This window comes from Solea senegalensis, unplaced genomic scaffold (assembly GCF_019176455.1).
Source record: "Solea senegalensis isolate Sse05_10M unplaced genomic scaffold, IFAPA_SoseM_1 scf7180000015642, whole genome shotgun sequence".
NCBI classification, from domain to species: domain Eukaryota; kingdom Metazoa; phylum Chordata; class Actinopteri; order Pleuronectiformes; family Soleidae; genus Solea; species Solea senegalensis.
In genome coordinates this window covers 1-18,544 of record NW_025321397.1, presented here as the reverse complement: position 1 = coordinate 18,544, position 18,544 = coordinate 1, and the positions used below count along the sequence as shown (strand labels likewise).

Here is an 18,544-nt window from a genome sequence, read left to right as displayed (position 1 = left end):
TTGTTTGCTATTGTATCTGCGGAACATTCCACAAGAGGAGGCACAAGGACGAGATAAATACCTGGTGTTCACACCCTGCCTTTCAAAATAAGAGCTACTTCCTGTATGAACCTGTGGCTCAAACACTTCATGATATAAATATGATGGAGAACAGGAAGTGGCTGCACTTTCACTGTGGAGAACAGATCAGACCGGATATGACGTCGTGTGGTCATGTGACGTGGCTGTGCAGTTTAAATGTTCCTCCTCAACAACAATGATTATAATAATTATTACAAAAACAGGACTCTCACTCTGCTCACTTTATTCTTTATTCATGCAGCTTTGATCACGATCACAGGAACAACACGGCGCTGCAGCACGCGGACGGCGCCACACACACTGCCTTGCACCGCTGGCAGCACGCGCTTACCACGCACACACACACACACACACACACACACTGGTCGTCCCGGGACAAAATGTTTATTGCCGACGATCCGAGACAATTTCACACAAACGTCGTGAGAACTCGGGTCACGTGACCATGGTGTTACCATAGCAACAACATACAGTGGCCTGGACATAAACAAAAATAACAGTTCTTCCAGAAAGAGAATAAATGAACAAACATACGAGATGTGAAACTGACAATCTTATACAGCACCACTTCCTTTCAACCTGGCTTTCAAAATAAGAGCCCCTGACTTTGTCTTCTTATGTCAAACTTTCACAGAGTTCATTCTATAAAATGAAATAAAATGAAATAAAATAAAACAAATGTTTGAAAGTCTTGGCAGTTTGTTTGTTAAATATTTAGTTACATTTGTAAAAGAGTTTTCGTGACAATGATTAGAAACTTCCAGGCCACCGTAGGAACCTGAACACAACACCACAGAAACATACAAAACAAACACACACAAGTGTGTGTGTGTGTGTGTGTGTGTTAATTAGCACCAATTAGTTTGACATTAACGTGGATGAACTGATGAACACATGAGCGTTCACGGAGCACATGCTGACACTGAACACACCACAACAGGAAGTTATTATCAAACACACACACATTTGTTCTGTTGACAGGGTTTTTCTGATGAAAGGTCAGAGGTCAACCCATGACATTTTTTTGTTCTAATTGAAGCAGGAGGTCAAAGGTTACAGTCTTCATTACACTATTACACTTATCACTACTATTACTGTTAGTTACAGCTACTGTTCCTGCTGAGACACAGTGATGAATGAATGAATGAATCCTCATGTTTTCACAGAAGGCGAAAGAAACAAACTAGTTCATTATTAAAGGGATAATTCAGTTTTTTTAATGTGTGGTTGGATCAGGACCTGCATTTTGTAAACCACTCACTCTCCCACACACACTCTCACACACACACACACACACACACACTCTCTCACACACACACACACACACACTTGCCCTCACTCCCACACACACACACACACTCTCCCACACACACACACACACACACACTTGCACTCACTCATTCTTCCACACACACCTCACTCTCCCCACACACACACACACACTCACTCTCCCCACACACTTTCCACACACACACACACATGCACTCCTCATTCTTCCACACACACTCACACACACACTTACATGCACTCACATTCTTCCACACACACACACACACACACACACATGTATATGTATGTGTGTGTGTAAGAAAATATATGTGTGTGTGTGTAAGGAGAGTAGTAATATTGTGTGTATTATTGTATTGTGTGTGTGGAAAGTGAGGCAGCCAGTATTGTGTGTGTGACAAGGAGAGTAGTGCAATGACAGCCTGTGTGTCAGAGAGTCGTATTGGCTGACGACCCAGTGAGTATTGTGTGTGTATCAGCCAGCCAGCCAGCTATTATTGATGATGCCAATAATACCAATGATATTGAAGTATTGTGGCCTGTGTGTGTGGGAGAGTGAGTGTGTGTGTGTGTCTCACAGTGAGATAAAGAAGTGGTCATGTGACTTAGACGTTGCAGATTTAACACTTCTGTCCCTTTAAATGAACTAGTTCTAGGTTGAGTTGGTGATCCACGTTCATCACTAACTAAGTCGTAGGACTGAGTAACTTACACAAACTGTGGTTAAGTTAAAGACGAGTTAAGAGTGTGTTCTTCTGCAGCTGTTTAAAGCACTAAAGGTTTTTCCGTCGCCCCCTGGTGGCTACATGCTACTTCCTTCACTTTTCAAACCACAAGACTAACTACGTCCGTTTGTTATTTACAGTCTGAGGTCCGCTCCCGCTCAGTGACACATGTGACCTTTGACCTCTGGTGTCAGCGCAACCTCCCGCTCTAAGACAAAGACGTGATGTTGGATCTTCCACCAGGAGGCGCCACAATCCTCTGAGTGGAGCGGCGGGGGATGTGGTCGTCGACCTGAGCTCCTGGAAGAGAAGAAGTGATGATGTGCACGTTTGTAATCTCTTCAGATTACACCCTCAGATTATTAATCCTCACACCTGCCAGAGTGAATCCTGACTGGTGAAGGTTCCGGGGGCCGCTCAGGGTTTTGGCACACGGGGTCCCTCTGCTGGTCGGAGTGGGAGGGACAGACTTCGTCATGCTAATGACATCATGGACTGGACCATCGTAGTTTCCACGGGGGACGCCGCGCGCCTCCGCCATCTGAGTCAAAGACAGAGAGACACATGCGTCAGTGTCTGGTTAACTGCTGAACCAGCTGGTTAGTGGTGCTGGTTAGTGACCTTGCTGCGAGCTCTGATCCTCTTGTAGACGGCGTCGGGGAAGGACTTCCTGGGGACGAAGCGTCCTGACCCTGCAGCTGCGGACAGATTTCCGTCCTCCAGGACAACTCGTCCTCCGCTGATCACCACAGACGCTGCGCCGCGGAACTCCAAACCCTCCAGGATGTTCACCTCCACATTCTACACACACACACACAGAGAGGGAGTGTGGTGAGGGGGCGGGGTCAGGTTACCATGACAACAATTATGATGCTTGTAATGCTGTTACCAGACTGTGAGTCTTTGCTGAAACTGTTCGAGTCTCTTTGGTGTTCCAGACGACGAGGTCTGCGTCTGCTCCCACTGAGACACGACCTACACACACACACACACAAACAAACACACACACACACACACACACACACAAACACACATACGCACAAACACACACACACACACACACACACACAACACACACACACACACACGCACACACACACACACACCGCGCACAAACACACAAACACACATACCGCACAAACACACACACGCACAAACACACACACACAACACACGCAAACACACACACACAACACACACACAACACACACAACACACACACACACACACACAAACACACACACACGCACAAACACACACACACATGCACACACAGCAGCAGTATAGTTAAAAAATACTTTTTATAATTCACTTTGACAATTACGTGAACTCTGTCTTATCTCCGCCTTGCCTGCGTCTCCCATGTCTCTCGCATGTCTCGTGTCTCGCACGTCGTGTGTCTTTCGCATGTCTCACTCGTATCTCACATGTCTCGTGTCTCGTGCATGTCTCTTGTGTGTCTCTCACATCTCGTGTCTCTCGCACGTCTCTCACGTGTATCGTGCATGTCTCGTGTCTCGCATGTCTTGTTTCTCTAGCATGTCTCGTCTCTCTCACATGTCTCGTACATGTCTCTTGCGTGTCTCATGTCTCTCACATGTCTTGTCTCTCTCACGTCTCGTGTATGTCGTATGTCGCGTGTCTCTCACGTGTCGCATGTCTCTAACGTGTATTGTGTTGCACGTGCCTCGCATGTATGTCTCGTACGTGTCTCTCGCATGTCTCGTGTCTCACATGTCTTGTTTCTCTCGCATGTCTCGTCTCTCTCACATGTCTCTTGTGTATCTCATGTCTCTCACATGTCTTGTGTCTCTCGCATGTCTTGTCTCTCTCACGTCTCGTGTCTCTTGCATGTCGCGTGTCTCGCTTGTCTCTCACGTGTCGCATGTCTCTCAAGTGTATCGTGTTGCACGTGTCTCTCGCATGTCTCACACGTCTCGTGTTGCACGTGTCTCTTGCATGTCTCGTGTCTCGCACGTGTCTCTCGCTTGTCTCTCACATGTCTCTTACACATGTCTCACATGTCTCTCACGTGTCTCGCTTGTCTCTCACGTGTTGCATATCTTGCACATGTCTCTCGCGTCTCTCTCATGTGTCTCGCTTGTCTCTCACGTGTCTCGTTTGTCTCTCGTGTCCCTCGCGTGTCTCTCACCTTTCCTCGGGTACATGTTGAAGACTTTGGCAGCGTTGGTGCTCGTCACTGCGACAAACTCGTTTTCGTCCATCTTTCCTGTGGCCTGAGACAAAAGAGACAGAGAGACAGACAGAATGTCCTCCGCTGAATGTAAAGGGTCAAAGGTCACATGATCTCACCACAGCTCTGTCCCACACCACAGACATCCTCTCCTCGATGCCCGTCGTGCCCTCGGGGATCAGAGTGAAGTCGTCTTTTCCCACAGCTTTCTGAGACGTGGAGAAGCCGCTGTGAGCGCTCGACGCCACCTGCAGGTCGCCGCTGAAATGACACGCAACAGGCACAGTCTGCTTCACCTGGGGGAGGAGTCCATGTATGCTAATCATGCTAACAAAGAAAAAGTCCAGCTAACCATGCTAACATGGAGGTGAGATAGTGTGGAGTTGAAGGGTCAGGGTTCAGGGGCGGGCTCATGACCAGCGCCGCCGCTGTCGCCCAATCTCTGGACCAATAGTGAGAGCCGTCAGTGCAGAGGCCGGCTGTGATTGGCTCACCGTACACGACGATACCTGAGGACAGAGACGGGACCACGCACACGTTATCCTTCTCTAATCTGAACCTAATCTGGATTTAAAAAATGATGACATCATCACCTTTCTTCCTGGAGTTAGCGATGACATCAGCAGCAGATTTGCTCATGACCTTGGTAACGTACAGCGGACAGTTGGCCTGTTTGGCGATGGTGATGGCTCGATATACGGCCTCTGTCTCACACTGTAACACACACACACACACACACACCTGTGTGACGCTGGATGTTATTAATCCCATCAGATTTGAATCGTGACGTCTCAGGTGTGTTTACCTCCTCAGGGTGAGACAACACGTGTCCTTCAGGTCCAGTGATGCCCAGAGACAGAACCTTCTTCTGCTCCTGAAATATGACAGTTCAAACCTGTCAAATCCAGTTTAATCCAGATTACACCCGTTTTATCCAGTTAATTTACAGTTTAATTTAGCTAAAAAGAGCTAAAAGACTACACTAGCATAGCATTTATCAATCCCCCAATTAAGAATTATTTTTAATTTACTCCAGTTTACTCCAGATTATTCCAGTTTAAAAACACTAACAGCTGTTCAAAATGTTTCATCCAGTTTCATCCAGTTTAAAGAGATTCTGGAAACCAGTCCAAACCAATTTAAACCAGTTAGCAATAAAAGGTAAACACAGTTATTACCTCATCAATGATGTCACCATTCTCAGCGTGAACCTGTGCGATCGCTCCAAGATCCCGCAGGACCCCGAACGCCTCGTAGAGCTGTAACCATGGAAACAAGCACAGGTGAAATTACAGGAAGAAAAACACAACCATAATAAATCACTGTAACAATAACTGTGTTCATGGTTTACCTGAGAATCAGAGCTCTGATATTTATCTTTGTACGTCATGAAGAAGAGGAAGGAGTTTACACCTGAAAATACACACACTACTGCAGTAAATACACACACAGTACTGCAGTAAATACACACACAGTACTGGAGTAAATGCACACACAGTACTGGAGCAAATACACACACACTACTGCAGTAAATACACACACAGTACTGCACTAAATACACACAACTACTGCACACAGTACTGCACACACAGTACTGAGTAAATGTAATACACACACACTACTGCAGTAATTACACACACAGTACTGCAGTAAATACACACAGTACTGCAGTAAATACACACAGTAGTAAATACACACACAGTACTACAGTAAATACACACAGTACACACACAGTAGTAAATACACACACAGTACTGCAGCAGTACAGTTGTACTACAGTTGTAGTAAGTATACACACAGTACTGCAGTACACACAGTAAGTAAATACACACATTACACACACTACACACAGTACACACACAGTACTGAGTAAATGCACACACAGTACTGCAGTAATACACACACACTACTGCAGTACACAGTACTGCAGTAAATACACACACAGTACTGCAGTAAACACACACAGTACTGCAGTAATTACACACACAGTACTGCAGTAATACACAGTACTGCAGTACACACACAGTACTGCAGTAAATACACACAGTACTGCAGTAAATACACACACAGTACAGTAAATACACACACAGTACTGCAGTAAATACACACACACAGTACACAGTACACACACACACTACTGCAGTAAATACACACAGAACTGGTACACACACTACTGCAGTACACACAGCGCAGTAAATACACACAGTACTGCAGTACACACACTACTACAGTACGCACACACACAGTACTGCAGTAATTACACACACTACTGCAGTAAATACACAGTACTGCAGCAATTACACACACAGTACTGCAATAAATACACAGTACACACACACAGTACTGCAGTAAATACACACACAGTACTGCAGTATACATACACACAGTACTGCAGTAAAACACACACACAGTACTGAAGTAAATGCACAGTACAGCACACACACAGTACTGCACACACAGTACTGCAGTAAATACACACAGTACTGCAGTAACCGCAGTACAGTACTGCAGTAACACACACAGTACTGCAGTAATTACACACACAGTACTGCAGTAAATACACACACAGTACTGCAGTAATTACACACACAGTACTGCAGTAAATACACACAGTACTGCAGTAAATACACACACAGTACTGCAGTAATTACACACAGTACTGTACACACAGTACTGTAATACACAGTACACAGTACTGCAGACACACACTACTACAGCAGTACTGCAGTAAATACATAGTACTGCAGTAATTACACACACAGTACTGCAGTAATTACACACACTACTGCAGTAAATACACACACAGTACACACAGTACTGGAGTAATGCACACACAGTACTGCAACACACAGTGTAAGTACACACACAGTACTGAGTAATGCACACACTGCAGTAAATACACACACACTACTGCAGTACACACACATACACACACAGTACTGCAGTAAATACACACATACGCACACTGCAGTAAATACACACAGTACTGCAGTAAATACACACACAGTACTGCAGTAAATACACACTGCAGTACTACTGTACCACACACACAGTACTGCAGTAATACACACAGTACTGCAGTAAATACACACACAGTACTGCAGTAAATACACACACTACTGCACACACACTACTGCAGTACACACACTACTGCAGTAAATACAGCAGTACACACACAGTACTGCAGTAAATACACACACTACTGCAGTAAATACACACAGTACTGCAGTAAATCAGTACTGCAGTAGTAATACACACAGTACTGCAGTAATTACACACACTACTACAGTAAATACACACAGTACTGCAGTATATACACACATAGTACTGTACACTGCACACACAGTACTGCAGCAAATACTGCAGTAATTACAATACACTACGCAGTAAACACACAGTACTGCAGCAATTACACACACAGTACTGCAGTAAATACACACACAGTACCAGTAAATACACACACAGTACTGCCACACACAGTATGCAGTAAATACATACAGTATTGCAGTGACAAATACACACACAGTACTGCAGTAAATACACTACTGCAGTAAATACACACAGTACTGCAGTAATCACACACACAGTACCGCAGTAAATACACACAGTACTGCAGTAATTACACACACTACTGCAGTAACACAGCACACAGTACCTGCAATAATACACACACAGTACTGCAGTAAATACATACAGTATTGCAGCAAATACACACACAGTACTGCAGTAAAACACACAGGACTGCAGTAAAACACAGTACTGCAGTAATACACAGTACTGCAGTAATTACACACACAGTACTGCAGTAAATACACACACAGTACTGCAGTACACACACAGTAAAATACACACACAGTACTGCAGGAAATACACACACAGTACTGCAGTAATTACACACAACTGCAGTAATTACACACACAGTACTGCAGTAAATACACACACAGTACTGCAGTAAATACACACAGTACTGCAGTAAATACACACACAGTACTGCAGTTTAAATGGACCTTTGTCTTTGACGAGTGTCTCTAGCTCCTCCTGCAGGCCGTCGTGCCAGCGTGCGACGTCCAGGTGAAGAGAGAAGTCGCAGCACGACGTTTCCTCCGCCGTCTCCTTCCACTGATCAAACGCAGACAGTAAACTAGTACCTGGTTCAACCAGCAGGTGGTCAACTGTGAACACAGCACAAGGTCAGAGGTCAAGTGTGAACACAGCACAGAGGTCAGAGGTCAACTGTGAACACAGCACAGAGGTCAGTGGTCAAGTGTGAACACAGTTGACGCACAGTCAGTACTGATCAATCATTACTGTCTAACTGATCGATTAATAATGTCTGACTGATCGATTACTGACCGATCAGTACAGTTCGATTGACAGATTGATTAGTACTGAGTGACAGTGGTGGTCCCGCCCATAGACGTATATAAAGGCTGGATGTCTGAGGGCGGAGTGTGGAACGTTCACGCAGGGCGGCCATCTTGCCACAGTCAGCTAACACAAGTGATGAGTGATGGCCTGTGTGGACGTTCCACACTCCGCCCTCAGACATCCAGCCTTTATATAGGTCTATGGTCCCGCCCCTCAGCGTGGCCCTTGACATATTGATTAATATTGCCTGACTGATCGATTAATACTGACTGATGGTGGTGGTCCCGCCCCTCAGCGCCGCCCTGGTTCCCCGAGTGAAGTCGTCAGCTGGGCTCATGCCTCTCGTCGCCCCCTGCAGGCTGGTGTTGGCGTCGACACCCCCTGGAATGACCAGCTGACCGTACGCGTCCACCGTCCTCACGCCGGACGGGACGATCAGGTTCTCACCGATCTGTCTGAGTGAGACACAGGAAGTGATGTCAGAAACAGCGACACCTGGAGGTCAGGGGTCACAGTATAATATTATTGTTGATAGTATTGATTATTGATTATTGATACTTGATGATGCCGTCCTCCACGTAAACGTCGGCATAGAACGACTGGTCGTCGTTGACGATTTTTCCTCCTTTGACCAGCAGACGGTCGCCCTGCACACGCAAAGAATGCTGGGTAAAACAGTCAATCAATCAATGACTGGCCTAATGTGACGTCACTAAAACTAGAGTCACGTGACGTCTGACCCACTTTTATCCTCAAATACACACACACACACACACATTAACGGAACAGTTTAAACATGGAGCCAAGCCGAGCCGAGCAGAACCAAACAGAAACGAGCCGAGCCGAGCCGAACAGACCGGGCCTGATTCTAACAGCGATGATTGACAGGTGGAGCACGAGCATCCTCCCTCCTGACGCCGTGTCCCGGTTACTGCGGCTCGGCTCGGCTCGGCTCCGCTCGGCTCGGTTCGGTACGTACCCCGGACCTCGCGCTGCTCTTCTTGTTCTGGAACGACATCCTGATCAATCTGTGATCGGCTGATCGCTTTCAGTCGCGCTAACACCGCCCGCTATTGTTGTTTCTGTCAATTGTGACGTCACGCTGCTGACAGTCACACAACCTACTTCCGTTATGGACTTGCAAAATAAAACGTCAGATTTTCAGAATAAGATGCTGCAATGTCGGAATAAAATATCAGAAATTCAAAAATAAAATCGAAGGTTTCAAAATAAAATATCAGAATTTCAGAATAAGATGCTGCAATTTCAAATAAAATATCAGAATTTCAGAATAAGATGCTGCAATTTCAAATAAAATATCAGTTCTCGCATGTCAGATTTTCAAATAAATTGCCAGAATCATGTGTATTTCACATATTAATTGAATATAAAGTTTGTTTTTTTGTTGACAAACAACGACTCTGCTGCATATAATCAGATTATCTTCCAAGTTAAACTCATTTAATATCTGTATTTGAGTAAAACAGAATGAACCTCTCTCTTGCTGTAGTTTTCTCGGGTGTGTCCTCCCCCATCATCAGCTCGCCGTCGCTGTGTTCGTGGCGTGAACGACTCAAAGTTGAGTGTTTTGTTCTCAAACGCTCCTTCAACGCTGCAGAACATCCCACCATACTTCATCCGAGGCCGAGGAGACGCTGAGCCGAGGCGCGAGAGGAGACACGAGGAGTCATCGTCCTGAGAGAAGCTGCACTCAGACATGATGGACCTGATCTGAGACGAAGAGAGACGAGGACGAGGACGAGGAACTGGGACCTCACACTGAGAAGAACAAATCAGAGGAAGGTGAAGAAATTACCTGCAAACTTCTTCCCTTCATCAAACAACAAGAAAACAAACGAGGAAAAGAGGAAATTCAATCTACAGCAAACAGCAGCAGTTACTCTCCGTCAATCATCACATGATCGTCATGGTTATGTGATACAGATTCATGTGAACCACAATCAAAAAACTCTGACTGGTTACTAGAGACGGGTCACATGACCACACACACACACAGGTCAGTGCTCATCTATGTCGATGTTCTCAAACTCAGTCTCTTCTGTCAGATTCACTTTATCTCACACACACACACACTGAAGTACAGACACACAAATACATTACAATTGTTTTCTCTTTTTATTGACCTGTGATTTGTTTTCATTCTTGTTAATAAAACACAAACAGGAATTGGTCTTAAATGTCATCGATCACCGATCATAGATGACATTGATGGATGATCGATGACATCACAGTCAGACTCGTCACATGTTCAGACTCACAGTGCAGATACAAAAATATCCTGTGGAATCCGAAAAGTGACGTTTTGTTGTTGTTTGTTTTCGTTGCCGTTGACGACCACGTTTTGATAGTTTCACCTCAAAAGTTTAAAATCGAATCATTCATGGAAAAAAAACATGAAACTTCAAATAACTTCAATGATTTAAAAAGACAAAAAACCAATATGGTTTAAAAATAATGTTTAAACATGAACACATGAACACTTCAAAAACAACTCATTAGATACATGACAATCATTTCATATCATATAATATCATTTTATCATATAACACATTATCATTTAATACAATATAATCTTCAGTTCAGTTCTGTAAAATCCTCCAGTCATGATCATGAAGCTCTGACCTACTTTCTCCATCACTGTGAGCACACACACACACACACACACACACACACACACACACACACACACACACACACTGACTGCAGGTGCGACAGCCAATCAGAACAAAGTTTCATTCAACTGAACCAGACAGTTTTTTTCTGGTGTGTCACAGTGATATCATCAGTGATGTCATCAGTGATGTCACCTGTGATGTCACAGTCAGTGAACACTGAGAGCACGCGCTCACTGTTCAAACAAACCCCGACAGGAAGCTCGTTAAGCTCGTTAGCGCCTCGCCTCGGAAGCTCCTCCTCCATGGTCGACCCCTCCATCCGGAGCGGCGGCACTGTGGCGAGTCAGCTGACAGCTGCGCTCTGCTCTGATTGGCTGCTGAGTGGGGCAGTGAAGCCAGTGAGCTGGACACGCCCCCCTGTGGACGCCTGAAGACACTGCAGCACAGACAGAACGTTAACGATGTAACAAGCAGTATATACTGTGTGTGTATAAATATATACCGTGGATATATATATATATATAACACCAATGACTGAAAAATAATTCATTAAATACATAAATAAACAAGAAAAAAATTAAAATAATAATAATTATAAAAAAATAAAAAGGGGGCGGGTATCTCACTCCATTGTTCAACTCTGCCTAAGGGGTGGACTCAGCATCGTCAGGGGTGATGGTAAGCTTGTCGCTAATCAGGGCTAACAGAGGGTCCCAGGTCCTCCGAAAGGGTGTAACAGATCCCATTTGTGAGGATCTCAACTTCTCTAGCTGTAGACAACGTAAAACTTCCTGTAACCATCTATTATGAGTTGGGGGAGAAGAATAGTACGCCTGGCTAGCAGAGTGATGAAGGCAATGACACGCTTTGCAGAACCAGACGAGTTTTCACTTGGTGGTAGACCAAATATGGGCAGTGAGGGGGTTCGGCTCCAAAATCATGTCAAGGGTCTGTTCAAGAGTCTTAAATATAGCTGACCAGAAGTTAAACAGCCTTGAACACGACCAGAACATGTGTGAACGGTCAGCTGGAGACTGTTGGCAACGGTGACAAGCAAAATATATTCTAGCCAATTTAGCATTGGTATAGTGGACTCTATGGATCACTTTACATTGTAAAAGGCCACGTCTGGCACATATGAATGAGGAGTGGACCAGTTTTAAAACGCTTCTCCACTGGTCGTCATCTATGCCCACCCCTAATTCCTGCTCCCACACACCCTTAAGTGATGCGGTGGGGACTGGACACAAGAGGCCGATTCTGTTATAGAAATCAGTCCTTTCTGATCAGCATCAAGGTCGAGAAATTGGTCACGTTCCGCTTCGGGGGGCGGTTCGGAAAGTCTGGAAACTGCTTTTGGATAAAGTGTCGTACTTGGAGGAATCTAAAAAAGTGTCTATTGGGCAAATTGTACTTAGCTGACAAAGACACGAAAGACGAAAAGGTGTCCCTCTCGTACAAGTCGTTAAGTGTGTTGAGGCCTTCGTTCGACCATGTACGAGAAGTGGGGTCAGAGCGGGAGGGGAGAAATGAGTGATTATTCAAGATTGGAGTACGGGCCCAAGCCCTCAGCAGACTGTATTGTTTCCTCAACTGAAGCCAAGACCTAATTGTGTTGGTGACGACCGGGTTGTGCGATACCTTATGAACACATATGGACAGCTGAGTGTAGAGAGCAGTGGGATGATGACATTTCAGTGTGAGCCCAAGGTGGGCAGGTGTCACAAAGACTGCACTGGATCCAGTGTAGAGTCTCCCAGCTTTGTCTCCCTGTTCAAAGAAGTGTTGTTTGGTTTGTCTAAGTTGTCTCTCCACGATATGTGTCATCAGCAGATCATGCTCTGAGTGTAATAGAAGCCGTGTTTTGGAGAGGCTGGGGGATGGAGAAGTCGAGTAAATTTCATCAAGTTTGAGTAAATCCTCTGCAATCTCCACTAACCTTGCTCTGTCAGCCCTTCTCATCTGAGAAATACAGGATATCACCTTTCCACGAACTGTAGCTTTAAGTGCCTCCCACAAAATGTTACTACTAATGCCTGGAGTATCGTTGAGTTCAATATAGGAGCGGATTTGTGCAGCAACAAAGTCCTTGAACGTATTATCCGCCAGCAAGTGGGAGCTAACCCTCCATGGTGGAGGGCGGGTTGTACCATGTGGGACGCTAATGTCCACTGAAGTTGGGGCATGATCTGATATGTTTATAGGGTGGTATTCACATGCTTTGACACAATGTAGAAGGTTATTATCAACTAAGAAAAAGTCAATGCAAGAAAATGTGTAGTGTACGTGTGAAAAGAATGAGAAAGCTCTGCTTTGAGGGTAACTAAATCTCCAGGGGTCCCAAATCCCCAACTGGGAAGCATAACTCCTCACCACCTATGCTGATTTGGATAGAAGAGGACCTGTCTAAACTCACATCCTGAACCAGATTGAAATCCCCACCCATAATTATACGATGACTGTCTAAGTTTGGGATTTGAGCAAAAAGCCTTATGAAAGACTGGTCATCATCCCACGTAGGTGCATAAATAGACTCACAGCACCGGTGTGTTTTGCAGTGTGCCCAAAACCACAACATCACGGCCGTCAGTATCTTGTATTATATATATATATATATATATATATATATATATATATATATATATATATATATATATATATATATATATGTATATATATATATATATATATACTAATATATATATATACATATATATAAGAATACAAGATACTGACGGCCGTGATGTTGTGGTTTTATACACGCAACAGGATTATTATTGTGTGTGTGTATGTGTGTGTCACCTGCTGTTTTTACGACCAGAGGATGAAGGCCAGAGAGAAGAAGAGGAAGAGGAAGAGGAACTGGAAGAGAAGATGAAGAAGTCAGATCAGGTGATGATGAAGATGATGATGAAGCTCCACCTCCTGTAACCATGATGATAAATGATGCTCTACCTTCTCCTCCAGCTCTTTGATCTGTCGTTTCTGTGTTTCTATAAACTCCTCCAGCTCCTTGTTTCTCTGTCAAACACAAACACAAGTTTACTTGTTTACCTGTGACTTTCAAGCGTGTTTACTTGTTTACCTGTGACTTTAAAGAATGTTTACTTGTTTACCTGTGACTTTCAAGCGTGTTTACTTGTTTACCTTTAACTTTAAAGCGTGTTTACTTGTTTACCTGTGACTTTAAAGAATGTTTACTTGTTTACCTGTGACTTTAAAGAATGTTTACTTGTTTACCTGTGACTTTAAAGCGTGTTTACTTGTTTACCTTGACTTTAAAGCTGCAAGCCACTTGTTTACCCACCTTTTAAGAATGTTTACTTGTATACCTGTGACTTTTCAAGCTTAAGTTTACTTGTTTACCTGTGACATTGAAGCTGGACTTTAAAGCTTACCCGTATACTAGTTTACTTGTTTACCCAGACTCTGAAGCTGTTTACATGTTTACCTCAGACTTTGCTTAAGTTTACTTGAGTTTACCTGTGACTTTAAAGCATGTTTAACTGTGACTGTTTTCACCCTTGTTTAAAGTGGTTTACTTGTTTTACCTGTGACTTTGCTTACTTGTTTACCTGTGACTTTAAAGCATGTTTAACTGTGACTTTAAAGTGGTTTACTTGTTTACCTTTGAGTTTAAAGTGGTTTACTTGTTTACCTGTGACTTTAAAGCGTGTTTACTTGTTTACACTTTAAAGCTGTAATTGTTTACCTGTGACTTTAAAGCTGCCATTTGTTTACCTGTGACTTTAAAGCTTTTTTACTTACTTGTTTCTTTTGACTTAAAGCGGTTTACTTGTTTACCTGTTGACTTTAAAATGTTTACTTGTTTACCTGTGACTTAAAGCATGTTTCATTTGCTTTACCTGTGACTTCCGTTTACAGACGTGTGTTTTACTGGTTTTACCTTTTGAGTTTAAAATTGGTTTTACTTGTTTACCTGTGACATGACTTTTAAGCTGATGTTTACTTGTTTACCTGTAACTTTAAAAGCATGTTTGCGCTGACTTTAAAGCGCGTTTACCTGTGACTTTTAAGCTTGTTCACTTGTTTACCTGTGACTTTTCAGCGTATTTACTTGTTTACCTGTGACTTTAAAGCGTGTTTATTTGTTTACCTGCTGTGTGAGCTGCAGCAGCTCCATCCTCTCTCGGAGGATCTGGACGTCTCTTTCTCTCAGCTCGCACATCACGCTTCGTTTCCATTGGTCCATGGCTCGCCGTAGCTCCTCCCTCTCCTCCTCCGACAGCGTTTCGGAGAAGCGCCGCTCCTCCGCCTTGAATCCCGCCATCCTAGACTCCGCCTCCTGCTGCAGAGCCTCAAACAACATGGCCTCCAACTCCAGGATCCTCTGCAGAACAAAGATAAACAAAGATAAACAAAGATAAACAAAGATAAACAAATCGATGTGTAAACAGTTAGGGTGTTTTTCTGGTGTGTCAGAACTGAAAACCCTGCTAAACGAGAAAAAGAGAGGTTTTCGATCTGGGGCCAAAGAGGAGCTGAGAGGAGCTGAACCACCTGAGCATGAACGCCAGCAAGACAAAGGAGGTGGTGATCGACGTCAGGAGGAAGGTTCTCCAGACTGCACCAGTGACCATCCAGGGTTTGGATATTGAGGTTGTGGAGGACACACAACACAGATGTCCTGTACAACAAGGGCCAAAGTCGTCTCCACCTGCTGAGGAGACTGAGGCCCTTTCCTGTAACCATCTTGACTTGCACTGTAACCACCATTACTTGCACTGTAACCATCTTTACTTGCACTGTAACCACCTTTACTTGAACTGTAACCACCTTCTCACCTTACTTGCACTGCAACTATCTTTACTTGCACTGTAACCATCTTGACTTGCACTGTAACCACCTACATTACTTGCACTGTAACCATCTTTACTTGCACTGTAAACTGTCCACCTTTACTTGAACTGTAACCACCTTTACTTGAACTGTAACCACCTTTAATTGCACTGTAACCATCATTACTTGCACTTCTCCTCGTAACCACCTTGACTTGAACTGTAACCACCTTTACTTGCACCCGTAACCATCTTTACTTGCACTGTAAATCCACCTTTACTTGAACTGGCCAAAAATCTCACCTTTTAATCGCACTGTAAACTAATCTTTACCTCTGCACTGTAACCACTTTTGCACTGTGTAACCATCTTTACTTGCACTGTAACCACCATTACTTGCACTGTAAATCCATATCTTTACTTGCACTGAACCACCTTTTACTTGCACTGTAACCACATCTTTACTTGCACTGTAAATCCACCTTTTAATTGCACTGTAACCATATTTAATTGCACTGTAACCATCTTTAATTGCACTGTAACCACCTTTTACTTGCACTGTAACCATCTTTACTTGCACTCGTAACCATCTTGACTTGCACTGTAACCACCATTACTTGCACTGTAACCATCTTTACTTGCACTGTAACCACCTTTACTTGAACTGTAACCACCTTTAATTGCCCGTAACCAATTTCTTTTACTTGAACTGTAACCACCTTTTTAATTGCACTGTACCACCTTTGACTTGCACTGTAACCACACCTTTACTTGCACTGTAACCATCTTTACTTGCACTCAACCACCTCTTTTACTTGCACTGTAACCACCTTTTAATTGCAGCACTGTAACCATCTTTACTTGCACTGTAACCATCTTTACTTGCACTGTAACCACCTTGACTTGCACTGTAACAATCTTTACTTGCACTGTAACCACCTTGGCGCAGGAACCTACGCCAGGATCCTGTTTGTGGATTTCAGCTCTGCCTTCAACACCATCATCCCGGCTCTGCTCCAGGAGAAGCTCTCCCAGCTGAGCGTGCCTGACTCCATCTGCAGGTGGATCACTGACTTCCTGTCTGACAGGAAGCAGCATGTGAAGCTGGGAAAACATGTCTCCGACTCACAGGTCATCAGCACCGGGTCCCCCCAGGGCTGCGTTCTTTCTCCTCTGCTCTTCTCCCTGTACACAAACAGCTGCACCTCCAGTCACCAGTCTGCTGCACCTCCAGTCACCAGTCTGTCAAGCTCCTGAAGTTCGCGGACGACACCACTCTCATCGGACTCATCTCTGATGGTGACGAGTCCGCCTACAGGTGGGAGGTTGACCAGCTGGTCACTTGGTGCAACCGAAACAACCTAGAGCTCAACGCTCTAAAGACAGTGGAGATGGTCGTGGACTTCAGGAAGAACCCAGCCTCACCTGCACCCATCAACCTCTGTGACTCCACAGTTGACACTGTGGATTCCTTTCGCTTCCTGGGAACTATCATCACCCAGGACCTCAAGTGGGAGCTGAACATCAGCTCTCTCATCAAAAAAGCCCAGCAGAGGATGTTCTTCCTGCGGCAGCTGAAGAAATTCAGCCTGCCAAAGACAATGATGGTGCACTTCTACTCCTCCATCATTGAGTCCATCCTCACCTCCTCCATCACCATTTGGTACGCTGCTGCCACGGCCAAGGACAAGGGCAGACTGCAGCGTGTCATTCGGTCTGCAGAGAAGGTGATTGGCTGCAATCTTCCATCTCTCCAGGACTTGTTCGCCTCCAGAACCCTGAGGCGTGCAGGAAAGATTATGGCTGATCCCTCCCACCCTGGACAGAAACTCTTTGAGTCACTCCCCTCTGGCAGGAGGCTGCGGTCCATCAGGACCAGAACCTCACGCCACAAGAACAGTTTTTTCCCGTCTGCTACGAGCCTTATCAACAAGGCCCGGAGCGCCCCCCTGACACTCCTCACACTCCTCCTCTGCCTCTACATGTCACATTATCTTACATCCTTTATGCGTTATATTAACGTCATTACCGTGAACTTTTGCACCTGGTGAATATTTCACTGTTACTCACTTACTGCCCAGTTGTACTGCTCTTTACTGCTCTTCTGTAGTGCTCTTTTTCATCTTTAAAAAAAAAAAACAAAAAAAAAAAAAAACATTTATATACTGTGTATATATACAATACGTTACTGTTTCACTTAACTTTTACTGTTTTACTGTTTCACTTAACTTCTTACTGTTTCACTTTCTTTTTTAAACTTTGTATGCTTGTATGCACCTATGTCACCAGAACAAATTCCTTGTATGTGCAAATCATACTTGGCAATAAAGCTCTTCTGATTCTGATTCTGATTCTTTATTTGCACTGTAACCATCTTTACTTGCACTGTAACCACCTTTACTTGAACTGTAACCACCTTTAATTGCACTGTAACCATCTTTACTTGCACTGTAA

General features: G+C 44.3%; 2 protein-coding genes across 3 annotated transcripts; both read right to left on the bottom strand.

Moving 5' to 3' along the window:
* Positions 1-1,919: 1,919 nt before the first annotated feature.
* dpysl4 (dihydropyrimidinase like 4) lies at positions 1,920-10,570 on the bottom strand. Of its 2 annotated transcripts, none has more exons than XM_044017598.1 (15): positions 10,150-10,570; positions 9,214-9,302; positions 8,926-9,110; positions 8,295-8,459; positions 5,639-5,700; positions 5,466-5,546; positions 5,093-5,161; positions 4,881-5,001; positions 4,640-4,796; positions 4,407-4,548; positions 4,246-4,330; positions 2,983-3,068; positions 2,715-2,894; positions 2,469-2,634; positions 1,920-2,393 (listed from the first exon to the last, which is right to left on the bottom strand). In XM_044017598.1, exons 1-15 carry the CDS (start codon positions 10,372-10,374, stop codon positions 2,302-2,304), a joined length of 1,905 nt encoding a protein of 634 aa, XP_043873533.1. In that variant the 5' UTR covers positions 10,375-10,570; the 3' UTR covers positions 1,920-2,301. The 2 variants fall into 2 exon arrangements, with proteins under 2 accessions (XP_043873533.1, XP_043873534.1); XM_044017599.1 differs by lacking the exon at positions 10,150-10,570 and adding an exon at positions 9,635-9,776.
* Positions 10,571-10,766: 196 nt separating this feature from the next.
* On the bottom strand, positions 10,767-15,643 carry LOC122762417 (janus kinase and microtubule-interacting protein 3-like). Its single transcript, XM_044017600.1, has 4 exons — positions 15,409-15,643; positions 14,247-14,312; positions 14,094-14,153; positions 10,767-11,727 (listed from the first exon to the last, which is right to left on the bottom strand). The coding sequence occupies exons 1-3, from the start codon at positions 15,619-15,621 to the stop codon at positions 14,103-14,105; spliced, it is 330 nt and encodes a 109-aa protein (XP_043873535.1). The 5' UTR covers positions 15,622-15,643; the 3' UTR covers positions 10,767-11,727; positions 14,094-14,102.
* Positions 15,644-18,544: the final 2,901 nt, after the last annotated feature.

Coding starts and splice junctions, on each gene's coding strand:
- dpysl4 (XM_044017598.1), bottom strand. CDS start 10,374: ATGTCTGAGTGCAGCTTCTCTCAGGACGATGACTCCTCGTGTCTCCTC. Junction 4,797..4,880: donor CGCTAACTCCAGGAAGAAAG/GTGATGATGTCA, acceptor CTCTGTCCTCAG/GTATCGTCGTGTACGGTGAG. Junction 3,069..4,245: donor CAACATGTACCCGAGGAAAG/GTGAGAGACACG, acceptor GTGTGTGTGTAG/GTCGTGTCTCAGTGGGAGCA.
- LOC122762417 (XM_044017600.1), bottom strand. CDS start 15,621: ATGTTGTTTGAGGCTCTGCAGCAGGAGGCGGAGTCTAGGATGGCGGGA. Junction 14,313..15,408: donor TGCTGCAGCTCACACAGCAG/GTAAACAAATAA, acceptor TGTGTTTGACAG/AGAAACAAGGAGCTGGAGGA. Junction 14,154..14,246: donor TCAAAGAGCTGGAGGAGAAG/GTAGAGCATCAT, acceptor CTTCTCTTCCAG/TTCCTCTTCCTCTTCCTCTT.